General features: G+C 30.8%; 1 protein-coding gene across 5 annotated transcripts in view; it reads left to right on the plus strand.

Annotated features, from left to right (window-relative positions):
* LOC105321038 (uncharacterized) overlaps window positions 1-20,756 on the plus strand; it is a 40,103-nt gene that overhangs the window by 11,708 nt on the left and 7,639 nt on the right. For 2 of the 5 annotated variants that reach the window (XM_066081762.1, XM_066081761.1), the window contains 16 exons: window positions 310-561; window positions 671-826; window positions 1,091-1,305; window positions 1,618-1,761; window positions 2,396-2,464; window positions 3,531-4,362; window positions 4,465-4,778; window positions 6,139-6,602; window positions 7,191-7,431; window positions 8,228-8,397; window positions 8,588-8,792; window positions 9,065-9,161; window positions 9,260-9,460; window positions 9,635-9,806; window positions 12,294-12,441; window positions 19,103-19,273. In XM_066081762.1, coding sequence (XP_065937834.1) covers window positions 310-561; window positions 671-826; window positions 1,091-1,305; window positions 1,618-1,761; window positions 2,396-2,464; window positions 3,531-4,362; window positions 4,465-4,778; window positions 6,139-6,602; window positions 7,191-7,431; window positions 8,228-8,397; window positions 8,588-8,792; window positions 9,065-9,161; window positions 9,260-9,460; window positions 9,635-9,806; window positions 12,294-12,441; window positions 19,103-19,273 — 3,851 coding nt within the window. Of the gene's footprint in view, window positions 1-309; window positions 562-670; window positions 827-1,090; window positions 1,306-1,617; window positions 1,762-2,395; window positions 2,465-3,530; window positions 4,363-4,464; window positions 4,779-6,138; window positions 6,603-7,190; window positions 7,432-8,227; window positions 8,398-8,587; window positions 8,793-9,064; window positions 9,162-9,259; window positions 9,461-9,634; window positions 9,807-12,293; window positions 12,442-19,102; window positions 19,274-20,756 lie in introns of those variants that run through there. The other 3 variants (XM_066081763.1, XM_066081764.1, XM_066081765.1) reach the window with 3 other exon arrangements.

The following is a 20,756-nucleotide window of genomic DNA, read 5'->3' on the forward strand; positions in this document are numbered from 1 at the left end:
CCATTGTAGATGCTCCCATTACAGGTGGCCCTAAGTCTCTATGATAGATATTAAAACATTGGAAGTGATTTAATCGAAATTTGAATCCTTTCAGAGGCAATAATTGAAATTAGAATGTTACCTGATATTCTTTCGGCATGAATAAATTGGTCATTACTATTTTCTTTAACAAGTATTTAGTTTTTAGAAAACAATGTTGTTTTATGTACTAAGCATGTTGAAAGAGAATATGTGTAGTTTTTTTTTTATACAGAATCAATTTTGAGTTTCACTTATATTTCTATAAATTTATTTTCATTATTTTTAAAGAAATCATGAAGACAATGCTGGAGATAAGTGAACCAGTTTACGAAGCATATCTACACGAATTATGTCACTTAAAAAGGTTGGAGGAATTGCATAAAATTCTCAAGTCCTATCGAGGTAAATTATCCAACAGTTCGTTGCAAATGCTGGCCAGAAGTTGTTCAATTTACACTCTAATAGAAGCAGTTGATAAAGAAGAAACAATTGCTGAATTGCTAGAAATTTTTTTGGAAGGAAAAAACATAATTATTAAAGGTTTGTATCGTAATATAAAACGCTAAAAAACAACCCCGCACATGGGACCTTTCTATAAAAGACAATTAAAAAAATAAGAAATATATATCTATATCTTTTTTTTATGCAGACGATGGTATACTAGTGAACGACTTGTTGAAGCGCAAGATGTTCAGGGTACTTAGAGTGTTATTTCATCATGATGTCGACCCGACACTATTACGTATTTATCCTGGTGACACAGCAATTCATGCTGCAGTTTGTATTGGTTTCCAGTTCGAACATGGTGAGTTATTTCTATTTCCTTTTAAAACATTTGAAACACAGCTTTATTTGCTCTCTGCATTTTTCACTATTTCTTATTTACACAATATGCTACGATATTTGAAGCCGTGATTTTTTTAATAATGATATCCTTACAAAAATGATAATAAACACTAAATTCTTCAAGTGATGGGTTTCCAATTAATTAATCTTTAAATATTAACAGTCATAACGTGCCCTATTTGATTATTTAGTTTACTTTTTATATCAACACATTTTATTGCAGAAAATTTTGCCATTTTCGGAGACTTCGTTGAAATGTACAACAGGGACAAAATGAATTACAAATGTTTAAACCCTTGTCAACTTGATGATAATGGCGACAGTCTTGTTGATATGATCTCAAATGAACCAGAAACACCTCGAAAACGAAAATTAATGGAAACATTAAAGGATTTACGTGTACCAGAGAAAACTAACGTTACAAATGATGAAAATACGGTAAAGCTTATCTATGAAGATACATCAAATAAGCTTTTTGATCACTCTTTGCTCGCTGTCTCTGTTTCTTAGTGTTAATTTCCTTGTATTTCCCGTCCGTTTGTCAAGAATTATTTTCTTTTAGTCAGGCTAATTCAAAAAATAACTTTAGAAAAACCATTCTAAGAAATAAAAGATCGAAGATAAAACCCTATTATATTAAGAAAAAAGCAAAATGTTGTATTAAATTTAAATTATTAAGCTAATTAATTTGGATCAAAGTTTTTCATAGTTGCTCAGCTAAGCAATGCGCAAATGGTCTTCTGTTTTCAGACGTACGATTATCAAGACGAAAAGATGTCAATAAATGTGAAAATCGAGAGACTGGAACAGCACTTATTAGACGAGATCTCAAAATTATCACCTGGAATTTTTAACAAATCAGAACTACGCCCCATCGTCAAATTTTCTTCAGAGGTAAATCGCACATTCACTTTACGACACATTTTATTTTCCAAAATTTTGCTTAGTTTTTTACTTTTACTTTTCGACATTTTATAATACGAATAGATAATTCATAGTTTACTGTGTCTTTTTCACTGATGGAAAATATTACTTAGTTGTGAATACACTGTGACACATACGTCAGAACCGAGGAATCTGTTCTAAGTGACATATTTAAGATTTTATATCTTAATTAATCTTAATAACAGATCGTCCTATTCTCTATATCTGATACCAATAAAATATTAGTTTTACGGAAAAACTTCAATTAGTACCTTCAACATTTTCTTGGAAATATTTACGCTTTTCATAAAACTGCTTCGTGGTTTATATAACGTTTTTTTTTCTATATTTCTATTATCCATGCCGGTTTCTGTTTGCAATAACTGAAACAATTGAGAATCTGTTTATAAAGATTAAGATTTGAAATATTTTTTTTTCACTTTGATAAAGGTTCCCATTGAATATTATCATTACTATCCATTTCATTTTATTTTAAATTCAAAATCTCTCGTTAATAAAAATTCAAATACATACTTTAAAACAATTTGATGAAATATCTTAATCACTTTTAGCTTTTGTTAAAATATCTGAATGACTATTTCAGAAAACAAACCAACAAAACCAGAGTGAAATGGAATGCGAAAGAAATGAAACGGGGTCCAGTTTTGATGAGGTATTGGCTATTTACATTGTATTGATTCAATCTATACAGAATCGCTCTTAAACACACTTAACAAAAGTTGTACGTTTCTCAAACACTTTTTGCGTGGTATAATGTTTTTACAATAACAAAAAACGCTTTTCTTGCAGTGCGATGTTTTATTGGTGCAGAACGCATAATGTACGTGTTCCAATGGCATTTCTTAGGGGTTCTAGTAGAGAAGAGAGAATCATTCATGCGAATAATAAAGTTCTTTTTAACGGCACAAAACAGTTTCTTAGTTGGTTGTTGTCAGATTTCTCTGCGCTTTGGGCAAATGTAAACATTCTTAATTAATCAGATTGCAAAGAATTGTAAAAGCTTAGTATCTCGAATTGATATTGACATTATGAATAGTTTTGTTGACCATTCAAGACGTGATGAAGCATTGTAAACTTCAAAAAGTAGAAAATAAAAAATTGAAAATTTTCAGCTCAAATTGTGGCCATACCTCTGTTGGTTGATTATGCAAATCCAAAGTTTATTAACAGTGTCTTTCATATTATTTTTTACTTATATTTATATAGTTTTAACATCACAAGTGTGTAATACACATTAAAATAGAGATGAGGAAAGAAATATCATATCCATAAGAAGCTCATAAATCTACATGTGTACATTTTCAATTCAGTTAAAGTCGACGCTTTCTTTGTGCGTTAAGATTTAAAGCGTTGAATAGACAAGTATAAAGTGCCTGGTTAAACGAGACTTGCCATATTAGCTCAACAGAAATGCATAGCCTCTTTGAAAAAATGACCAATTACTGATAACCAGTAATTAAGAAGTCTGATTTTTTTTATAAATGAGAAATAAATAAAGCTGCTACTTCTACTACTATCTATTGAGACATAAAAATAAATACTGTTTGATCTATGCTTTAAACTAAATTTCAACCGTCTTGTATTTTATTCTTATTATTTACGAGTATTTCATATCTGGAAATCGTTTCATTCAGATATTTGTTCTTCTTGTCAATACTTAAAAAACAAATATATGTAAATATAAAACCACTTTACTCAATATTTGTTTTTACATTAAGGTCGATTTGAAGAGTTTTGAATCTTTGCCTTGGGAAATTGAATGTACATCTGGATTTAAAAAGGCTATTAATAGCAGACATGTTCCTGTGCATACAAAGAAAAGGGCGTTTGAATGTATCAAGAAGCTAGCAGAAGGTTACAGAGAACCACACCTTTGCAAGGCTCTTCATCATAACGGAAACCAAGATATAAAGCTATTCGAAATCAAACTTGATAAAGCCGTACGAATAATCTGGGAAAATGCAATCAACTTTTCTCCACGATGTAATAATATGAGTGCCGTTACTGACATTGAATGTGATGTCATCTTCTCTGAAGTAATAAGGATATGGGATATTGTTTTAAATCATGACAGAATACATGCTTGCGTTGAAAACATTACAGAATCCTATAAACAATGCAACATTTTTCGTCTATCATATAGCCCTAAGGAAAATTACGGTATCAAAGGATCTACTGAATTGGAGTTGCCAAAACTTTTCACAAAACGCAACACAAACAAACTCGTTGAATTCAAAGAAACCGAACGGAACTTTTATATTTCAGTGAATCCTAATGTCACAAAGTTTTATGACGTATCACCAGATCTTGTTTCTCATGCATTGAAATATTTGAACAATGATGTAGATCTACCATTCAAGGTAACTGATCTTGAATACCTATTTATCAAAATGAAATTTGATGCGCCGATTCTCTTGCTTGGACGAAGTGGTACTGGAAAAACAACCTGCTGCATATACAAGCTGTGGGCAATATTTGAAGAATATTGGAGACATCAGGAGACAAAGTGTAGTTCTAATTCTAACTTGGCCGCTTCAAAGCATTCGGATGGTATGAACATATATCAATATCAATATTAAGACACTTCATATGCATTCATGATTTCTTTAAAAGTAAAATATCTTGTTCAAATATGATACCATTTTTTTTAAGGAAAGCGAATGGATGACTCAGAATATTCAGAGGAAAATCAATTACGACAAATTGATCCTAAAGCGGGATTGAGGCAATTATTTGTTACAAAAAATCCGATTCTTTGTTCAGAAGCTGAACGAAACTTTATTGAATTAAGGAAGTCAAGTTCAGTTGAAAAAAACTTTTCTCCATCAGAAATTAAAACATCTTATGAAACGCTGCAGGAGATCGGCGAAAAAGGGTATCCGTTATTTTTAACGTACAAACAGCTAATAGAACTATTGGATGTTTCTATTGGTCCACCTTTTTATCTGGCAAATGAAAACTTAGTCGTAAGTAGTATTTCTTATTGTCAATTTATAAAATAAACAAGATTATGATCAATATGAAGAAGTTAAATTTATTTGATTGGAACAAATTTTATAGTATTGATATATAACTGAGACAAGGGAGAAGTTCTGTTGCGAGAATCGTATCCTGCATTACCTTTCTAATGAAAATGATGACATCAGAGCAAAACTCTTTCCATTTTACATTTTACGGATACCAAACACATTTTTTTGATAAACGATTGTCAAAAAAAAAAGATAAAAAAAAAAACCAAAAAAAAAAAACAAAAACAGTGTGTCATGCAGGAAGTTTGTTACGGGGACACTAAATGTGTAATATCCCTCTGGTATTAATTTAACCATATACATGTATTAAAAAAAATTGTATTTATTTTCATCAGTCAATACAAATTTATTTTCATCAGTCAATACAAAGAAATTCAAATTAGACATAGTAGTTAAAAAACCCCAAATTTTACCATAGCAGCATAAAATTAAGAATATCAAATGTATATGAAAATACTATATAGTTATATACAATGTTAATTTATGTTACAAAACATATGCTTTTTAGTTCAGAAAAGCACTTTGTTGTTTAGGTTTGTTACAAAATCTGCTTTAATTAGCAAACGTTATATTTCTTCATCATAAACTGTTAATGGTTTTACATTAAGGTTTTACATACAGTACATGATATATATATTTTCTAATTTTTGAGAAAAGGTTTTCTGTTAAAAATATGAAAGTAAATTGATCCTAAATGCTAAAAATGTAAACAAGAGCATTTTGTTATGACACATTAATGATTTTCAAGTAATTGGTATAATCTCAATAAAGGGTTTTAGGTTATGTCATGAATTCCTTAATATAAGAAGTATTACTCCTTCTTTAATTGAGAACAAATTCATCGTTATGAATCTATTCACTGGGTTAATATTTTCATCAATAATAACAATGTACACGTGTCATTAAAAAACAACAACAAAATAATAATGAAAAAAGTATCATTACAAAACAAAATTTTTATCTGCTTTACAAACATTTGCATTCTAATTATGTTAACTATTGAATTTGAAGACTTGACTGTTTTAATGGTTAAGCATGAATATGCAAAAAAAAAGCAAAGCATGTTTTTCAAAGAAACAAAACAAAAATCGGTTGATTGAAAATATTAATACTTGAACTACTAGTCTTCAGTTCAAAAGAAACTTTGATAAGATAAAGCTTAATGAATAGATGAAGAATGACAAATACGTCATCAGTCTCTTTATGTATTTGAAGGGACGTTTTGTACAGACATACAGTGAAATTTTGAAATTTTATATTTTTGTTCAATTTTTTATTTTTTCAAAATTTTCTCCAGGATTGGTCCGATAAAAACAATACTGAAGATCTTGCCCAGTTTCACAACAATGATGACAACTTTTCTGATTTTTCATCTGAGGATGATGAGTTTCAATCAGAAGGACCTTCTGAGAAATTCAAATCAAGAAATAAACTGAAATTCAAAAAACATACACAGCGAAAGCTACTAACCTATGAGATCTTTGAAAGAGACATTTGGATGAAAATAAAAAAAAGCACAACATGTCATGCTTCACTTGTCTGGACAGAAGTAAGATCATTTATCAAGGGATCTTTTGCTGCCCTTAATTCTTCGAAAGGGCATTTGACTCTTGAGCAATACAAAGAGATCGGGAAAAAAGTGGCACCATTATTTCAAGATGATAGAGAACTCATCTACGAAATGTTTAAATCGTATGAACGTGTGAAGAAACACAGTCATTATATTGACGAAGGAGATGTGACATTTAATTTATTTCACAGGTATAATTAAAAAAACTATTACTTCTCTCTCTCTCTCTCTCTCTCTCTCTCTGTTTAAATACACAATTTTTTGCACCGTTTTTTACTTCAAAATGCACAGAGCATGCAATATCTTTTTTTATCATTTAAAAAGAAATTAACGTTCTCCAATCCTCAGCAATTCTCGATTACTCTAAATTATCCTGAATTTTTTTACCCGTACCATAAAACTGCCTTTTGTATAGACAAATCTTTTTTAGCTTGAAATGTTAATACTAATCTAAGACATTCAATGAACTGCTAATAGCTCGTTATAGGTTAGAGGGTTCGACCCACTGTTGCACCGATACAATCTTTTTTTTCTAATTTGATCTCAACTTGTGTGCATTATATTCATTATTGCCAAAATTGCAATAACTTCGTAAAATGCATAGATCAATCTCAAAATATGTCTTTTTATTTTATTTCATTTATAAAGTTTGTCGGGTAAATATTATTTACAAACATTACATAACATAAATTGACAGGACATGACATGGCAAAACAACCTTTATGCATTAGAGGTTCGTGATTAGATATATTCATATTATTTTCTGGGTTTTTTTTTAGAATGAGAAATTTAAGAAAAGACGTATATTTTCACGAGGTATATGTAGATGAAACTCAGGATTTCACTAATGCAGAGCTTTGCATCCTAATGCAACTATGTTCAATACCCAATAGAATATTTCTTACCGGAGATACGGCCCAGTGTATCATGCAAGGAATCTCTTTTAGATTTAAAGACCTTCAAGCTCTTTTATTCAAAATCAAAGAGAATGGAAGAGACACGGTTAATGTTCCAGAAAAGGTAGTCGCATTTTGATTTTGACCAATTTTAAAAAAATACAATAACAAAAATTAGTTTTAACCTATATTGTTTTAAGCTTAAAGAAATTCATTAAAGTATGAACGATGTGCCAGATAATTATGCCAGTGCCAAGGGTACATTTTGCACCCGCTTAGGCTGAAGTCTTGTAAAAAAAATCAATCTAAATTATGAAATAGACCATTTTCTAAAGAGTTTATAACCCCTTTTGTTTATTGTGTATCTCACCTGACAGTTGAGTTTTTCATCTTTAAAAATTAAATCGTAGAAAAACACTAATTCTTATAGGAGAAATAGTTTTCCTACAGCAAATATAAAAAAAACAAACAATAGAAAATTTAAAAAGTTGTATTTCTTGTAGAGAAAGTATTTCCTATAAGAATTTGATTCAGTCAGGTAGTTTTTCCACCAGTAACTTAAGATTTCCTATCTGATATTAAACTCTTATGAGAATTTTTTTTCAAATTGTCGTTATAAATTTTTTCAGCAATGGTCTTTCATACGACATATTTTGATTTTCCGATATATGTTGCTTAGAGAATGAAAAATGCCACTTTGGGACTGGTATAATTATCCGGTGCAGTGTTGATGTCAAAGCCTTTGTGTTGCCCTTAATATTTATATTACGTGACTTAATTTAGATTAAAGGAAATTATTGTCAGTGTAACAAATTTAAGATAATACATATGAAAATACGTATGAATAAATACGAAGTGTTTTTTAAACAAAAATTGTTTGCAAATATATAAAAGCTTCATTGATTCAAACACTATTACAGTTGTATCATCTACCGCATAATTATCGGTCACATGCTGGTATTCTGAACTTGGCAACATCTGTTCTTGATATTCTGAAGTATTTTTTCCCGGATTCCTTCGATGACCTTGGTGATGACAAAGGAATGATGATAGGTCCAAAACCAGTCATTTTACGAACAAGTCGGAAAGAGTAAATAAATACCTATCACATAACATAACTTTATATTTTTTTTTCATTTTCCAACTTTTTTGTATTTTTATTCGAAAAATGATATCATGACAACACCCATGTAAATTCCTTTTTTGTAAATGGAAAAATAGTGTTTTTTAGTGCGTGAAGAAAATATATTTTTTTTGTTTATTCATCTGCTCATTTGCAGAAATCTTCATTTATTATTGAGTGGAAACGAAAGAGAGACGTCAAAAATTGATCTTGGGGCCCATCAGGTTGTTCTAGTGACTAAAGATGAAACGAAAAAAACAGTAAAGTCGACATTCCAGAAATGCCTTGTTTTGACCATTGATTGTGCCAAGGGACTAGAGTTTGATGATGTTCTTCTTTTCAACTTTTTTAAAGATTCACATGTACGATAACATTTTAAATTTGTTTTTAAATACAACGTGGTGGTGCATACTGAAATTCAAAACTGATCATTTCGTACATTATTATTATTATATCTTTTTAGTATAATTTAGAAAAAAAAACTCTTTTTTTTTTACCAAAAAGTCTGTGTTAAAGTATATAGTTGTTTTTTCGAAATGATTTGAAATCCTGCAAGAGGATAATCAGAAAATCGAAATTTTGATGACGAAAGTGTGCCGTACTTGTTTTAATTTTTTAATCACTATGGTTGTAGGCAAATAAAGAGTGGAGAGTGGTGACATCTTTTTTAGAAATGTTGACCAAAGAACACGACCCGTATAAATCAAAAGACAAGAGAAGTTTTATTCATAGTACGTCATATAGCTATTTTTAATAAATATACCTGAAATTATGTTGCAAAACCCATATTTAATGCTTAATTGAACATACATATTTTTTATTATAACAGGTGACATATCAACAAATCTATACCCGAGACCTCTTGAATTTGACCCTAGAAAGCACAAAATATTAAACACTGAATTAAAACGCTTGTATACTGCTCTAACGAGAGCAAGGACAAACGTTTGGATTTTCGATGAAGATGAAGAATGTAGATTACCAATGTTTGATTATTTCATTAAGAGAAATCTTGTAGAAGTTAAAGACGGTAAATTGCAGTTTTTTCATAAAGACCTAATTTTTTTAAAATGTAGAATGTTTGGGATTTGTTGCGTTTTACAGTGCTAGAACTTGATGTTTTAACAGTGGGTGATTTCAATTCGATTTGAAGAATTTTTGTTGTTTACATGTCTTAATATTTTTTTTACATTCTTATTTTAAGATGCATCTCTAATAAGATTTTCAAAACAATCGGAATGTAAAGACTGGTGTAAACAGGGTGAATTTTTTTTTCGGAAAAAACGATTTGATTTGGCGGCAGATTGCTTCAAAGAGGGATCTGATATATTTAAGGCCCGTTTAGCAGGAGCATATCACGAAAAACAATTAGCTAGGTAAAGTATAACTTACAACAACTAATGAAAAAAGAACTTTCTATATTGACATGAGAAGTAATGCATGATTTTATTTCTAATTAGATGTGCAAAAAAAACCCAACTACTCCTACTTTCTTATTAAGACAAATTCTTATGTAAAATAAATATATGACTGTTTTTTGCACATGGTTGCCGTTCCTCTTCAGGAAATATGAATATTAACTCCACTATTTTATGATTGAGTTCATATCTTACTCAGATCTATTGCTGGCACGTGATAAAATATACATATCGACAAAACTATGTAATACAGTACAATGATGCACTACTCCACGTTAAAATAGAGCAAACAAATAAAAAAGTATGCAGAAGCACTTTATAAAAGAGGGCGACTTTAGTTTTCATTGCGCATGTTTTTGCCCATTTTTGTAAAATTCCTTTTATGAAATTATTTTGATAACATTAATTAAAATTGTACACAATTAACAAATTGCATATGAAAATATTATGATTTTTAAAGGAAAATTTTATATTGAAACGATTGTTCCGTTGTACGATAAGTGAGCGTTGTCATTGTGCTTTTATGAAGTTATGATAAAATGAAGCTTTTAAGAGTATGTTATGAGAAATAAAATAAAGAAAAAGTAAAACAAAATTAGGCTTTTGAAATTTAACATATAGAGTATTGATTTACTTGGGATTATTTTTTTCTTTTTTAAACGAATTAATATGCGTTCTACCCTTTTGATACAGACAGCTCCACATATATACAATGTAGAACTATATTGAAAACTATCTTGAAGTTGAAGATGTTTGTCCATATGTTTAACTCGTGATTATTTCATTAAATATTATATCAATATATGCTGAGGTTGAAAGCAACAGCTTTGCGGAAGGCAATATTTCGTCCACAGAGGACTAATATAATCACAGTAAACATTTCTTTAATGTTATATGGAGAAGCAAACTAAAAATTAAATTAGGGCAAGGATATAATTGGCTGTATTTTTTTTGCTGTATAGAATACACGAGTTTGATATTGCGCCCGGTCCTTTTCCGAAATGTCATCGGCATTAAACGGTCAAATGACATTTTGCCTCAAGTAGAAATTATGCTTCAATTTTTCTACTCATTTATTATCAAACATATCTATAGTTAGAGTGAGCTACTGCATTGTGCGTCCATTGTTTACTTGCCATTACTTGAAGCATGTCATGACATCACATTGTTTTGAAGTCACGAAGGGTTATTTACGTCACAGACAATAGACCTACATGTACATGTTCAAATAAGATTTATTGAAATGGTGGGAATACCCAGGTATTCTCCCGATTTATTCATAGTCAGTCATTTTTAAAAATCATTATACCTCTCTGAATATTAAAGGTAAAATTACATGGAATAAACTTACTATTCTATCTAATCGTGAGATAGTTTCCATTCTATCTGCTTTTAGTGAATGACCAACAAAGCTATTTACAAGCAGCATTCGATATCCCTCGTTTTGATTTTGGAACACATCTGATGTGGTCCACGTCGCTACCTTAACTTTTAGGTCCGATAACTCTCATGTGTTTACTACCAAGAAAATATTCATTGCCGACAAATAAAGATTTTTTCGGTATAATAAAATACCTTTATACTGACTATTCGAACGGTAACAAATTTATTGTTCTCATCGAGAGTAACTATTTTCTCGGACCTCACCGTGTAAAATATTTGCTGTCCTCGGGAACAATAAACTTGCTATCATCCTTAATGCCAGTTAAATAAGTGTATATTATTTACTTTATTATTATTTTTTGTTTCCGACGAACTTACATCTCAATTATTAGAGAGGTTTAGCAGACCAACGAATACGTTTACTTGCACGTGTAGGTTACAAGTAAGAACTACGCGTACTAGCTCACATTATTGTTCTTGTTTGGCAGTTGTAACGTGTACCTGTACGTGTAAATGTTAAATGTAATTCTAGATATCCTCTCCTACTAAGCTGAGAATTTAAGTCAGTCGAAAATTGAGAATTCTGCATATGTAAATTTTATTATACTTCATTGTTTATATCTGTATATTCTTATTTATCACAGATTAATAAAATAACAGCGCCATTGCATGTTCTTGAGGTAAAGATACATGTATTGAAATTTTAGTATCAAATTAAATTTTAATAAAAATTTATGTTTTTAGATATCAGTATTCGCATTAAATATTCAGGCTTAATAAAAATATACATATTTGTTAAAATAAATAGCCAACAGGAAAACAGAAGGTACAAGTTTGACTTTACGGGTACTTTGCAATTACACGTAAGCTCATTCGGATACATACGTGTAGAAATACGTTATTACAAAAACTGATGACGTAATGCACATATTTTCCTTTCTACACGTATGCGTACACATTGGTTTGCTAAACCTCTCTATTGACAGTTTCTTTGTAACTGTATGTATAGTTAATTAGCAAAAATATACTTCTGAATATAACAAATAATCTTATGTGTTGTAGATCAATGGACGAGAAATCCCAAAAATATCATTTAATGAGGGCAGCTCATTTGTTTTTTCAATGTAAGAAAGCAATGAAAGCTGAAAAGTGTCTGCGCATTGCCTCACAATACAAATGTCTGGGACGTTTTTATGAAAGGACACAACAGGTACATGTATTCTTATTAACATTCATTACAAATACGAAATATAACTTAGCAATGTATGACCTTTGTTTTTTTCCCATCTTCGTCATCGCAAAAATTCAAAGAAAGTTTAATACCGTTATATAATGTTAACTACGATCTATGCATTTCTTTCGTGCAGTATGTGTGCACTTTGTTTTATTAGTTAGTACAAATGAATGATCATACATTTGATTGATTTGACTTAAGATAAAGCTAACCTGTTTTTGTTTTCGTAAGCAATTGTTACTGCAGTTAGGAATTAGGTTTTTCATAAAATATCAAAATATCTTAATCCGTTCAAATCGAACATAAACATTAAAAATCAGGGAAGGGGATACTGCATTAAACTCGGATTTATTATTATAAATTGCAGGAATGAAAGATAGATCTTTATTCAAAGCAGAAAAAACCTCGAAACTGTAGAAAAAGAAAAGGGGGTGCGTTTTTAGAAATCTTTAACGCTGAGTCAAATTCAAAATAATTTAGCATTAATAAATCTTTATAGAAAGGAAAATATAAATTGCAAAATGTATGGGCTAATTCTGCATTAAATCTTGGTTATTACGAAAATAATAATAAAGGAAAGCCGTATTTCGATCAGTTTATAACTTTGGGTTCAGTATTCCATACTTCAAAAACGAGGTAGCCATGTTGGACGCATGATAAACGTGTCGATCTGACAAAGATGAATTTGTTTTTTGTGCAACAGTTCGTATGCGAAGGGAATGTTTGAAACATGCAAGGTACATTGGTATCGATTTTGTGAAGTAAAGTGAGGTTAAATATTTCAATGCGTTTATAGTTTTCACATTTGACGGTGGTGTAAGCTTGACTGGATTTCGTTTCATTTTCATTATTTATGCTTTGTAAACTGGGGAACTGTCGCCTGTAATTTGTAATTTTTTACGTATCAAATCAAACACAGACTTCGGTAACTTGACTGTTTGTCTGCGCAGAAGAAGCAAAATCGGATGTATTCACAGGTACTAAAATACAATTAATTATATTGGTGATTCGATATGATCTTTTGCGTAATGGTTGATTAATGAAATGTGTTTTGTTGAGATGCAAAGCATTTTTTCGAGTTTAATCAGGTTAAACAGAGTTTAATATCGCTGACGGAAACATGTAGGGATATATATGATTCATTTTGTAAAATAAATTGTGCTCTTTATTTGTTTTAGTGCATGTTTCTTCTGTTCAACTGTTTACAATTTCCAGATACTAACCATATTTGAGTGTTAAGCTTTGAATTGTAAGCAAGATACAGAGCTTTGTTCTCAATTCTATATAAGTACACAGATCTGAGGCCATTTTTTAAATGCTGAAAAGGAAATACCAAGGTTGAACATTTTAAGCTGATATAATAAACTCATGTGAACAAAATATGACTCAAACCTAGCAGAATTGTGAGCTTTGTATCTTGCTTATAATTCTACGATTGACGTTGAAAATTTGGTTGATCATTAGAAATGTCTCGCTAAATGTTAAATACTTGTACAAAAAATGGGGATGATAAGCTGTTACTACTTACTAGGGTCCCCTCTTTATACGATGAACAATATTAAATCTACATCAATTTTTATAATTTTCAGACTCGAGTAAATAAAAACGACACTGTTAAAAAGGTTTCCATAGTTATGACACATTTCTGTTATGGGGATAAATGCATTATCACTATTCCTAAGAAAATGTTACAGCTGAAAATTATCCTGGTTTTTATTCATTTGTTGTTTTTAATAAAGATGAAAATAATGGGCGGGCCTTAGTAAAATAGAGTGGTACATGTATGCCTGTCAATACATCGATTATAATACCTCTTTAACATGTCACTCGACAACATTTTTCATTCGAGTTTATTCATCAATCAAGTAAGTAAGGTTATAAAACTTGCAAGAGCTTAAATCAGATAAACAACAGTTGTTTATGATAGGGAAGACCAATTAAATTTTTGGATGTTTTTGATTTGAGGGCATTGAGGTACGATTTTCTTCTTCACATCTATAGGAATTTTTTAAATAAAATACAATACCTATTATTATATATATTTTTTTACAAAAATACAAAAACTAGTAAGTAAGCTAGGAAGAAAATGTACCTATATGCTCTCAATTTTTTTGATTCCTTTATAAAGTGGGGGAAGGGGGGGGGGGGGCAGAACGAAAATATAGGCAATTGGAATTTAAGAATTTACCCCTATATCAAAAGTATACTTTTATAGCTTGAATAGTATTTTCTTATCTTCGGTAAAAATGGTATTCCATAAAGGTACAATGTCAAAAATTGAGAGTATGCAAAAATAAGTGTAAAATCCGAATACTTTGCAGTATTTATCTTTTGTTATTCTACCGAAGGGCCATATGGCACAATATCCGTTGAACGCCAACATAAAATCATTGTTGCTCAGATGAGCGATGTGGCCCCATTGGCCTCTGTTTATGGAAATGGCACTTTTTCTTCAGGCAAAACGGTAATTTTTCAACCTCGAAAAATGACCCCTGGTCGTTATTCTACGGTGGTCATTATTCTTCTTTACATCGGCATTTAAATGGTTTAGGTCTGCATTTAGTGAAAGATTATATAATGAATGAGTATTATTTGAGGAATCTAAATTACCATGTCATATGTTAAAAAAGATTGAGTTTTGCCATTAAGACAACACTTTAAACTATTAAACGTTACATTAAAAGCCAAAATTTAATATATTTTGTCAGATGCACAATTTATTAAATTGTATGAACAATTTTTGGAGTGGCGTTGTGGCGTCGCAGAAAACTAGTATTCAACTCAGCTGAATAAATTTAAACTTTAAACGTAAACTTTACTTAAAAAGTGTTAAATGGTACAACCATGTCATTATTCTTCTTCACATCGGCATTTAAATGGTTTAGGTCTGCATTTAGTGAAAGATTATATAATGAATGAGTATTATTTGAGGAATCTAAATTACCATGTCATATATTAAAAAAGATTGAGTTTTGCCATTAAGACAAAACTTTAAACTATTAAACGTTACATTAAAAGCCAAAATTTAATATATTTTGTCAGATGCACAATTTATTAAATTGTATGAACAATTTTTGGAGTGGCGTTGTGGCGTCGCAGAAAACTAGTAGTATTCAACTCAGCTGAATAAATTTAAACTTTAAACGTAAACTTTACTTAGAAAGTGTTAGAATGGTACAACCATGTCATAGAGTCACCCATTTTGGTCTTCTGTAAAGCATACAGTTTACGAATACCACAATTCTATCGTCTTCCGTTTAAACAGAAGATCTTGATATTGCTTTTGTTGTTTTCTTCATTTTTTCCCACTATTGTCAAGGTCATCCATTTCAACAGGACGCAAGGTAGACAAGGAAGCATATGGAATCAAAGATGCATGTAACTCTGCGAAATAACCAATTTTGGTTATTAGATATTAATATTTATTACTTATTCAAATGTTAAAACATCAAAACGTAGACCAAAATCATATGCAAAAAAATCCAACAGATACATGTTTTTCATGAATTAGACTTATTACGTAGATTAACACATTGATGATGTTACATGTATGACTGAAAGTGAAATGTGTAAATTTTAGAATCTAAGAACTTAAATAACATATTCTACTGTGATTTGTTGAGAATTTAACGAGAGAAGATAATAAAATATTTCCTAAAAAAGTATGAAATTTTGCTTTAATTGCTCGACCATCATTTCTTCTGCCTTTGTTTTTTACGATATTAAATCCCTACTAGTACAACGCTACCCCATATATTTTGAATATTTACATTTAGCATGTATCAAGAGTTTGCTTAACTTTTGCCTTATTACAACATGCCGAGTTTTCAGTGCAAACTGTATAAGAGTTAGAAAACTTTTCAGAGAAAAGGGCAAAGTACGATTTGATTAAAATCAAATAAAATTTTAGCATTAGTTTTTATAAAACAGATGTTTTTCTTTTACTTTATATGTTTATTGATTTGTAGAAGCCGCGGGGTAGTTTTGTTCCATTTCATTATATATTAAGGAATATATGTAAGCTATTTATAGTTATCACGTGATAATGCACCGAGGTGGCAGGAATGAACTACCAAATTTTATTGCAAAAACGTCTGTTTCATTGGAAACAATTTTTTTTGGTCCGATTAAAAACAGTAATTTAAAGGTACATTTTGTGTATTACAATCAAAATAAGACGCTAAATTGTTCATATGCTTCTTTAACCGGCCCCCGAATACTTTCTTGTTATTGTTAGGTCACCTGAGTGAACTCATGTGACTATTGCTATCCGTTTTCGTCCGTCGTCGTGCGTTAACAATTTTACATTTATAAGTTCTTCTTAAAAACTACAAGGCTGATTGTTACTTATTTTGGTGTGAGGCATCTCTATAGTAAGATAAATCTAAATTGTGAAACTCATGGCTCTACCACCCCCGGGGCGCCTCATGTGGGGCCAAATATGCCCAAAAAAGCCAAATTTTCAAAAATCTTCTCTTCTACCACACATGTGAGGAAAAAAATGGTTGCATAGTTATGATGTTCATGAAGCCCTCTACCAAAATTGTGAAATTTATGGCCCCTGGGTCAGGGGTTCTGGCTCTAGGGTGAGGCCAATATGGCCATATAGTAAAAATGTATTAAATCTTAGAAAATCTTCTTCTCTACTCCCATATATATTTGTTAAAAACTAAATGCATGATTATGATGTCCGTGAGGTCCTCTACATAAATTGTGAAATGTATGGCCCCCTGGCTCAGGGGTTCAGGCTTTAGGGTGTGGCCAATTAGGCTATATAGTTAAAATGTATTAAATCTTTGAAAATCCTCTTCTCTCCTAACATATAATTGTTAAAAACTAAATGCATGATTATGATGTCCATGAAATCCTCTACCAAAATTGTAAAATTCATGACCCCTGAGCTGGGTTAAGGGTTCGGGCTCAAGTTAAAAATTGTGGCCGATATAGTCATATAGTTAAAATGTATTAAATCTTAGAAAATCTTCTTCTCTACTCCCATATATATTTGTTAAAAACTAAATGCATGATCATGATATCCTTGAAGCCCTCTACCTAAATTGTAAAATTCATGACCCCTGGGTCAGTAGTTCAGGCTATAGGGTTTGGCCAATATGACCATATAGTTAAAATGTATTAAATCTTAGAAAATCTTCTTCTCTACTCCCATATATATTTGTTAAAAACTAAATGCATGATTATGATCTCCTTGAGGCCCTTTACCAAAATTGTGAAATTCATGACCCCTAGGTCAGGGGTTCAGGCTCTAGGGTGTGGCCAATATGACCATATAGTTAAAATGTATTAAATTTTAGAAAATGTCCTTTCTACTCCCATATATACTTGTTAAAAACTAAATGCATGATTATGATTTCCATGAGGCCCTTTACCTAAATTGTGAAATTCGTGACCCCTGGGATAGGGGTTCAGACTCTAGGGTGTGGCCAATATGGCCAATTAGTAAAAATGATTTAAATCTTAAAAAAATCTTCTCTACTCCCACTTATGTGGGCAAAAAATGGAATACTTGGTTTTGATGTCCACTAACGCCTCTACCTGAACTGTGAAATTCATGGCCCCTGGATCAGGGGTTCAGGACATGAGGGGGGGGGCAATATGGCAATATAGTGCTAAAGCATATAAAGTTTAAAAATTTTCTTCTCTATTCTCACACATCTGTATATAAAACTGACTTATAATTATTTTAACCAGGAAGTTCTCTACTGAAATTCTAATTTTCATGTCCCCTGGAGTATGGGTTTTGACTCTAGGACAGGGCCAAAATGGATGTATAGATGTTATTGCATATAATGTTAAAAAATATTTTCTTTACTCCCACACACCTGAAAGGAAAACTGAATTCATGATTTTGTAGACCAGATCTTTAAGTTTCTTGTCAAAATTATAGGTTTCACAGTTCTTTTTGAATGATGTCAGGTAGGGAGGTGGTCGTCATTACAAATTTATAATTGTTTCAACTCCAGAATGAAACCTAATTAATTAAATGCATATTTGAGACTCCTCGACAAGTTTGTGTATGGATTACATGTATATGCTAGTCAGGTAACCGTTAAGGCCAATTGGCCTCTTGTTTTTTTGTTTTTTTTTCTATTATTAGGTTCTTTTGCTTCAAGGAAAGGCCTTAATTTAATATTTTTTGTTTCTTTTCCCATACTTTTTTTTTTGTATAGCGCTTTCTCAAAAAAGCTTCATCCGAATTCGATGAAACTTTCAGATCTTAGTTTCAGGAAAAGTTTCAAGATATCTATCAAACAATTTTTTGGTCGTCAAAATCACAATAATTAGTTCCTTTTTTCAATCTGATTAAAATTCATCTGATTAACCTTAAGCGGGGGTCCTTCTGATTCCTTATACCGATGATAAAAAAGCGAATCGTTGATCTGATTTAATCAAAATGACCTTTTTTAAATTTTAGAATAAATATATCTTTTGAAATCCATAGAAAGGGTTTAATAGAATTTGTAGAAGTGTTATGAAATGATAGCGAAGAACAACTATCCCTATAGCCTTTTTAAGATACATTAAATTGGAAAATATCTTGTTGCTCGCAAAGAGATCACATCTAATGTTGGTTTATTATTTCAATGGTAACATGTATAATAAGTTTAATTATTATTAGATGCATGATGCTGCAGACATGTACAGAAAAGCCATCCTTCCATTTGATCAAAGTCGATGTCTTGAATACTTGGGATATTTTGGAAAAGCAATAAGTGTATTAGTTGAAAATGCATGCTTCGATTTTGCTCGTGAGAGTCTGAAAAAGTTTACGCAACACCAGAAAAGTGAGGTGAGTGTAGAAGTACTACGTTTTTTGTGTACATGAATATTTAAGTAAATTGAGTCCGTTTTACTTTAAAAAATGATATTAATCTGTTCAAAATTCAAACGTAACGTCAAGCGGATTAGTACGTTTTTGACGTTGGTGCATTGTGACGTGTCTTGTGACATGTAAACCAGGTTATACAAATTTAACTTAATTTTTCTATCCAATCAAATGCCGCGTTACAACCAGAATTAAATTATTTCTTGTATATTTTAGGTTCTGAGATTTTTCAATCTTACACTGTATAATACAACACCGAAAAAAGTAAACAGATATTGTCTGCGTAAGAAATTTTTAATGATAGAATATTAAAATCCGTGAAGTAATTGTTTTGTTTACGTATAAAAAGGACTATATTTAATATGGTCAAATATCCGCCTTCAATTTTAACCATTTTTAGATAGTATCCTATAAAAAAAATCTTGATAAATCATTGTAAAGAGGATGCCTTTAGCTTTAATTTTGGAATTAGTCATCATTGTTCATTAGCTGATGATCTATGACGTAAGCTAAATGACCTAATGTCAGCAATTTTGCAAACAAATGAATATGATATGTTTACTCTCATTGCCTGTTATAGGGCAATGACCAACAATATTTGTTCCAATTTGGTCTAAAGGCCAACCAATTAAGGATTGTTGTAATGGGGACTTGGTGAAACCAGGACCAGTGTACCTCTGACACAATTATCACATTCCCTACACTATCTACCTCAGCAGAATCTATTCCAATTCACTAACCCTTTCTTTACCAGATTTTCAAGCTATCTTTTTCTAAATTACCAGAATATTTTTAAATTACTGAAAGTTAAATACCATCCTATCACAAAATATTGTCTTTTTAAAAAATATATTGCATTTGGAAACATTAAGCGCAGTGCTGCTGAAATACGATTTTTACATATGCTGTTGTTCAGCATACTTAAAAATGGTAATTGAGCAAGCCTGCGCTCGATGTTTTCCAGTCTAATATCCTTCGGAAAACATCCATATTTTGTTACTAAAACAATAATTTATCAACATTAAACAATCTTCATGACATCTTTTCTTTTTAATGACGTCACTGAAGTGATTATTTTTAAAAACTTTTTTCAATATGAATTCAACTATCTTCCACTTTAACTTTAAAGCTTTTAACAAAACTTTAATATTAGGGGCGAGAAATACATTATACCGAATATCGCCCTTTAACATATATTCGTTAAACAAAATTGTCGTATGCTCTCCTCTTGACTTGCACTATATGTAACACGCGGAATGATATACCGAAACTAAATTTTCAACGTCATAACAGAGAGTTGCCAGACGTTGTTTCTGTATGTAAAATAAATAGTCGAAAAACAATAATTCATTATACAGTATACTCGTATGAGATAGGGACATTCCACATCGGTGCCAGAATTCACGGTATAGGACTCGACAAAGCTTTGTCCAATATTGGGAATCTT

The sequence above is a fragment of the Magallana gigas genome, chromosome 4 (genome assembly GCF_963853765.1).
Source record: "Magallana gigas chromosome 4, xbMagGiga1.1, whole genome shotgun sequence".
Classification (NCBI taxonomy): domain Eukaryota; kingdom Metazoa; phylum Mollusca; class Bivalvia; order Ostreida; family Ostreidae; genus Magallana; species Magallana gigas.